Source organism: Mesitornis unicolor, unplaced genomic scaffold (assembly GCF_000695765.1).
Source record: "Mesitornis unicolor isolate BGI_N332 unplaced genomic scaffold, ASM69576v1 scaffold44772, whole genome shotgun sequence".
Classification (NCBI taxonomy): domain Eukaryota; kingdom Metazoa; phylum Chordata; class Aves; order Mesitornithiformes; family Mesitornithidae; genus Mesitornis; species Mesitornis unicolor.
This window is the reverse complement of record NW_010172050.1, coordinates 1,072-7,926: the sequence shown is the minus strand read 5'-3', so window position 1 is coordinate 7,926 and position 6,855 is coordinate 1,072. Positions and strand designations below refer to the sequence as shown.

Below are 6,855 nucleotides of genomic sequence, written 5' to 3'. Positions count from 1 at the left end.
CAGAGCTGGGGACGTTCCCTGCTCCTGCTCCGTCCAGCTGCGAGCTCGGTGTGCTGTGAGAAACGCCTGGAAAACAAGGAATGGGAGGAGGGCAGAGGGAGAGGTGCCCTGGGGAAATGTCATCCCTGCCACATTTCGGGGCCTTTGGCTCGAGTCGGGCTTGCAGGGAAAGTGTGGCCAATGCTTGGGCACTGCATCCCATTGGCAAAGCCCCAGGCGCCGACCCCCAGCATCCCCAGAAGGCTGCTGGGGTGGAAAGTTTCACGCCAAGCACTGACAAGGAAAGGCTTTCTGGATCTGATTATGCAGGTGGCAGCACGTAGGGTCGGCAAGCAGGGGGACTCGGCAGGAGCAAGGGGGGTTTGGGGCACTGTGGTGTGGTCAGCAGCAGAAGGCACACGGCTCCGTTCCCAAACCCCACGATGTTGTCTTGATACAGGGGGGGGTATTTTTGGCAAGTTTGGCCAAGGAAAGTTTAGGTGGCTGAAATAAGCAGGATTAAAAATAGATTATTTAGAACAAATAAACAAGTTGGCGATTGAAACGCTCCCTTCTTTTCAAAATAACCCTATCTGAGATGGAGTTTTAACACCAAAAGCCACGATGTTTAACGTGACGCCGGCCGAGGACCTGCTCATGGCACGGGAAGCCCCCGCAGCGCAGGGGCTGGCAGCCCTCCAGGACCAGGGAGGAGGTTTTCCGGGCCATGCATGGGGACGGTGGCACGGGACACGTCTCAGCTGAGCTGTGGCCTTACGTGAGAACACTCATACAGAGTTTTGGAAGCTGTAGAGCAAATTTCCACAGGTGTGGAGATGGAACTGGGGCTGCATCTGCAGATTGGGGCTGGCTTTTGGCTCCGGATCGTGAAAAGCCAACTCTGATACTACATCTTATTTATAAAGAGATATTACTAAGACGGGGATGGATTCAAAAGAAATCTGTTTCAGTACAGATGTGGCTGGACCGAAATAGTGAATAAAAATAAAATCATCTCATAAATAAGATGTTGAAAATGGAAGAATTTGGCATCTGGAGCAGTTAAGTTGTACAACTGCTTACATACAGTGCAGAGCCCACCCCCTGCAGGCCAGCAAAACTGTGGTGGTAAGGCTCTAAGCGATGGAAAGTTAACATGTTGAAATGGTTATGCCAGAAAATGGAAATCCAGTTCCCCCCAAGAACAGAAGTGAAGCAGAAACGGAAAACAAGATGATTAAAATGAATGGATAAGAGTTTCCTGTTGGCAGGATTAAAATGTGATGTAAATCAATCCACTTTTTGAGAGTAAAGGAAGTGTGGTTTGGTTCCTTTCAGGGGATTTTTTTAAACTGAAGTTGACCATCGTAACAGCCAAGCTGCCTCTGAGCTTCAGCAAACCCCCTGTTACCTACCCAGCAGCTGAGGCTTCCTTCCATCAGACTCCCCCGCACCGAGCTTTGAAAAGATAAATGGTTTCAAAGACAGAATGATTTTATTATTATGTATTCGATTGCTCTGCTGTAAGGAGTTAAAAAAGAGTTTGAGGGTATTAAAGCTACAGCTTCTGCATTAGAAAGCAGTGCCCTACCAGCACTCACTGTGCAGACCCAAGAGAAACAGCAACGGAAACAGCTTCAGCCACACACCAGGTACCTCTGGAGAAAGCACCACAGCTCGCCCCCTCAGCAGACCTGAGATGGTTCTTGTCCTGTTCACCCCCCAAAACAACGGCTAGGGCCGAAGAGCAGTTTTGACAGGGCACCGTACCACAGCTCCACAGAGGCCTGGCTCGAGTGGCACAGATAAAAGGCTTCCCAGCTGGCGGATCACCCGGCCCTTCAGCCACGTGCCGGGGAAAAGCCAGACTGAGCTGCTGGGTCACTTTCCCCACCACCACGCTGAAAAGCCTTCCCTCCTCTGCAAACGATACGGTGATTCTCCAGTTCTGTACAACTGATCCAACCTTCTCAGTTACAGAAACTGAGCCCTGCCAGCCCGTAACGCTGCAGAGGACTTAAAGAATCCCGGTGTTTCCATTTATTGGCAGCCTTACGGGGATCCCCACTCCCAGCTTCATAAAAAAGCCCAAGCCCAGTCCTGTCGATGCAGCTGTCAGCATCCTGATAAATGGGGGTGTGTTTTGAAGCCAGGCCAGAGAATGTTTTTCTTCTGCTCCCTGACAGCAGCAATCCAGACACACTCAGCCCGAGGAGGGAGTGAATCCCAGGAGCTGCTCTATTGGCTTGTACCTCCACTCATCTGCCTCCAGCTCTTCCACCAGACCGGCTAGTTTTTCCATCCGTGCGACTTGTTGATCTACGAGAAGTTCAAAGGTAACTGTGGTTTGCAATGACAGCACAATTAAACCTTTCAATTAGATGCAAATTCCCGGCTTCCAATGGGGAACAGAGTAGAATAAAACCCACCGAACCGATTTGAATACAAACCCACTTTCCACGACGCCCTGTGCAAACGGCCAGACCTTGCCAGATCACCAGAGAAAGCAGGGACAGGCTTTTCTGCCTCGCCTGGCCCCAAGTGTGTATTTACCCATCCCTCCCCATGCTGTCTAAATTCAAGTCCCAACAAGGAAACACAAGGCTGATCAGCATAAGGAGATGAAAACAGGATGAAGCTCATTTCTTTAGCATAAATATTTATAGCGCAGAAGAACAGAGAAATTCAGAGAGATCTTGGTCAGCCCACGGCAGAGCTGGGCACAGCACGAGGAGCTCCTCGTTTTAATGAGGGTCCTCTGAGGAGGATCGGGATGACTGCAGCAGAAAGGCTCTGCAACCTGAGCGTGCCAGTGACAGAAGGTCCCCGCAGAGAGGCAGGCTGCCTCCCTGGGGAGCCCCAAGACGACTTGTTCCTCTCAGCTTTATTTAAAACCAGACTGTGATTGAGCCTGCAGTCTCCATTTTCAATTAAATCAGCTGCAGTGGTAGAGAGGTGAGAAGAGCCCTTCTTTTGGCTCCACTGAAGTTTAAGAGAGCAGTGGCCTCTTGGAAAAACAGCCCAGTACGAGCCGACTGCCTAGCAAGAGGCGTAACATAAAATGTACGTGATTTATGCTGACTGCAGCAGTGGGTGCTTTTAAGAGGGACTATTCTCACTCCACCTCCTGCAAGCGAGTGCTTTTGGGAACTGTCAAACAAGCAAGCCAAAAAACGATGACCTAGATCTTTTTTTAAGCCTTTTCCCTTTCTTACAGGGAGGCAACCAGCACTCCACAAACCAGTTTCAAAGGCTGGTGCTTACCAGGGTGCCAGTCCACGCAGCAGCCCCCAGTAGCTATGGCCGCAGTAGCATCAGAGCCATAGAAACAATGGCTCGAGAGTTTGGCTTTGCTTTTTGGTTCAGAAATACAGGATCACGGCCTTCCAAGCTGCTGCACGTCCCCAGACCTCCTCCTGGGAACTCTCACTGGTGGAGGACAGGAAACCTCTCCAGTTTGAGACAACACATGGAAGTACCCATTCTAGCTGACAAGAGGCGGGGACCAGAAAGGACGTGACCCTGAGTTCTGCCCACTGTCTTGAGAACGCAAGCTGCCGTGCAGTCAAGCTCGTTGTTCAGTTACAGGCAGCAGGCAAAGGCCCCAGGAGGAGGCAGAAGTTCAAGGAAGATGTAAGGCTCTTTCCTGGGGAGGGTGGGAGTGGAGTCAGCCCCATCACGCCACACCAGGCACCTGCGCGTCCGTCTCCTGAGCACCTCTGGAAATGTCGAGCACCTTTGGGAACCTCGCTTGACCCTGCTGCTGTGGTCACAAGTGGAATCAAGTGTCTCTGCCTGAGGCCGAAAAGACAGTCAGCGCTGGGCCAAGATCAGAGCGTGGGCGTTTCCTGCCCATAACCTCCTCTGCTGGGCTCACCTCTTGGGAAGGCAGCGCGGCAGCACACAGGGATGGAAAAACAAGCTTTGAAAGGCACAGCCTGTTCCCACCCAGGCTGTGTGGGTTCCCTTTGCTTTGCATAGGGCTTGCAAAAGGGCTCAGTGATGGTCTGACTTGGCGTTAATTCGCCAACTTAAAAGGCTATTATGCTTTTTTGTGGTCAGCACCCGAGAACGTGTCAGCCTTTTCTCTGTGCTCCCCTGCCATCTTCCCTGATCAACATGCAGTTAAAATAGACAGTGCTGGCTGCTTACCGTGTTTCACTTGCTTCAGTGTAGATGCAACCTGGTAGCTGAAGACAGACTCACAGAGGAATCTTTCGGAGCCATCTGTAAACAGAAAAAGGGAGTTTTAAGACTGAGAAGCCTTAGCTAAGTGGTGCTGATCTTCTATTTTTATGTTTGAGGTATGGGTTATCCCCCTTGCCTTTTTCAGACAATTTCCCCTGCACCAAGTGTGCAGAGGTCCAGTTTCTAGCTCGTACAGCCCCACTCTCAAATCCCATGCGGGGCTGTGGCTGGCTCCTGGTGCAGCTGGGGACCAGCTGTGCTACCTTGGACCCACCCCGGCTGATACTCTGTGACATCCCCTCTGCCAACCAATTTTAGTTCATTTTAAATAGAAGGTAAACTAAGCAGAAGTCAGCTAATATGACAGCAGTCTCCACCTCCCTCTGGGCTCAGATGCTCGTGTCCTTATAATGCTTTATGGTTTCCCACAGGCTCAGTCCATAACCCCGCATAAGGGATTTCAAATAATGTGTATCTTGCCTTTTAAGTCAGTACTTGATCACACAATTGCCTCAGAAATAAAGCAATCTGGAATACACAGCTCACTGTGTGCTAAGTACTGACATAGTTTATTTTATTTCCTTCTACAAAAACCCCTGTATACCTAAGGGTTTATTTAAAAACAAGCGAGACGGTTAAAGTAACAATAAAAATCAGTCCGTTAGTGGGGATTTTTGAAGAGGAAACTGGTACACAGCTACTCCATTAGCACCTACCTGACCAAATAATGGCTGTATTGCCTTTTATCTCAGTAATTAAAAAGCCAACCTAAAGCCTCCTGCGACAGGGAGTGTTCAGTTGCTGCTGTGACCCAGAGCAGACAAACTGCAGCATGACTGGTAAACAGGGTGGCCCATGCCATAAAAAAACTTCATGCCATAAAAACGAGGAAGAGAAGCAATTTCAAAGACTATGGGTAGAAACAGACCCCCTAGCCCTGGCAAATCTAATCCAAAGCTGAACCCCAGGGAAGAGTTGGAGTTTTGCTGTGCTCAGAGCATCCTCTTGCAAGCTGCTGAAATGCTGTGTTGGTCTGCACCATGCTACTTCCAAACATACCCTTCCCTCTCCTCGACTCCCTGGCCCGGCCGTCCTGCCGAGTGGCTCTTGGGAGGAAGAGCTGTCTGTCTATTTGGTAGCGTGAGGTGCTTCATTATTTTAATTTGTTTTGAGGGCTCGTTAAGTTCTATGAGCAAGCCTCTAGTCATAATTACTTCAATAGACTGGCATATGGGCTCTAATGTGTAATAAAAACAGCCCTTCAATGACACAGTGCTCAGTTCCCAGCTGCCCTGCGCTGCCGTGTTCGTCTCAACTGGAACACAGTCACTTCTGAGCTGCAGGGCCACCCCAAGGAACTTCAGACTCACACAGTCAAGTGCGCAGCACAGTGACACGGGAAGTTCAAGAGAAGTAGACAGACAGACAGACCTTGGCTTAACCCTGTAATCTGGAAGACCTGCCCTTCCTCTCTCACCCAGAGCAGGGGCAGGAACGTGCAGCTGCTACGCGCCTGGGTTTTCCTTCAGGCAACCCCAATGAAGCAGGCAGCAGGGCTCAGGCGCCCAAATGCAAGATGCTGACCTGAATCTGAGCCCTGACCCGAATCTGAGCCCTGACCCTCTCCACGTGGCCCTGGAGAAAGGCACTGACAAGAATGAGCCCACAGGGGAACATGCTTAGCCCTAAAGAATTAAAAGAGAGGTCCAGTCCCGATTTATCCTCTCACAGACCTCTGTGGCAAGGTTTTAACTTGGGTTGAAGGCAAAGGCAAGCCTTGTGTTTCCTGGCCAGCAGGGATACAAGCTGCCTCCTGTACTAGCCCAGTCAAATCCAACCCCAGAACATGTTTTGCCAAGAAAAATAATCAGCTATCTTTACAGTAACTCCTGCCAGACATCAAAGGATTAGCTAACAATGAATAATTAACACCACCATGTTTCCTTTTCAAGTAGATCACTGCTTCCTCATCTGAAGTGTTGTCACGGAGCTAAAAAAGAGGTGACTGCCAGAAAAATCACTTCCTCATGAACAACTGGTGGGAATGCCAGGGCTGCTCAGGACCTACCCAAGCCCTGGTGCTTCATTCTTACTTCCAGCTTTCGCCAGCTAAAGTCCAAAAAGCCAGTGGGGTGCCAAGCTCAGCAACTCCCTCGCAGGGCTGCCTGTGCACTAAGAGGAGCAGGGAATGAGAAGGGCAGGAGCAATCACCTTCCAGCATCTCCCCGGCTCCTTTGGGGTAAGTGAAGAGGGCTTTTCGAGGCGGCGCCAGGTCAGAAACGCTGAACCCCGATCCTGTTACAGAGCTGCCGCTGACTCCACCAGCTGAAGAGGATGAGGAAGAGGCTGCCATTTCACCCCGTCCCAGCCTGGAAGAACACAAAGAGAGTTAGGAAGGGCGTCTCAGAGTTTCCCAGGGCAAAAAGCCAGCGACCGCGCGCATATCTGATGGCAGAGGAAGGTGGTGAGGTTCAGGAAGAGCTTGTGAGCACAGCTTTGGGTGGCTGCCCCCGCTCTGTGGCTCATCAGCCTCAAAGCACTGGTGGTTTGAGGCTGCCTTGCACGCATGGGAGAGGCTGCTGGTGCCCGCTGCGGGGACAGGTGCAGTGAGCTGTCATACCACGCGGTGGCACCCAGAAACTGAAGGTAACCCACGCTCTGACCCCTTGGACAAGGGGGCCTGGGAAT

The 6,855-nt window shown here is 50.9% G+C and overlaps 1 protein-coding gene across 2 annotated transcripts; it reads right to left on the bottom strand.

Annotated features, from left to right (window-relative positions):
* Nucleotides 1-1,991: 1,991 nt before the first annotated feature.
* ANAPC16 (anaphase promoting complex subunit 16) lies at nucleotides 1,992-6,537 on the bottom strand. 2 transcript variants are annotated; one of them, XM_010180246.1, is made up of 3 exons: nucleotides 6,379-6,537; nucleotides 4,132-4,206; nucleotides 1,992-2,298 (listed from the first exon to the last, which is right to left on the bottom strand). In XM_010180246.1, exons 1-3 carry the CDS (start codon nucleotides 6,518-6,520, stop codon nucleotides 2,183-2,185), a joined length of 333 nt encoding a protein of 110 aa, XP_010178548.1. In that variant the 5' UTR covers nucleotides 6,521-6,537; the 3' UTR covers nucleotides 1,992-2,182. The 2 variants fall into 2 exon arrangements, with proteins under 2 accessions (XP_010178548.1, XP_010178549.1); XM_010180247.1 differs by lacking the exon at nucleotides 4,132-4,206 and having other exon boundaries at nucleotides 2,183-2,298; nucleotides 6,379-6,520.
* Nucleotides 6,538-6,855: the final 318 nt, after the last annotated feature.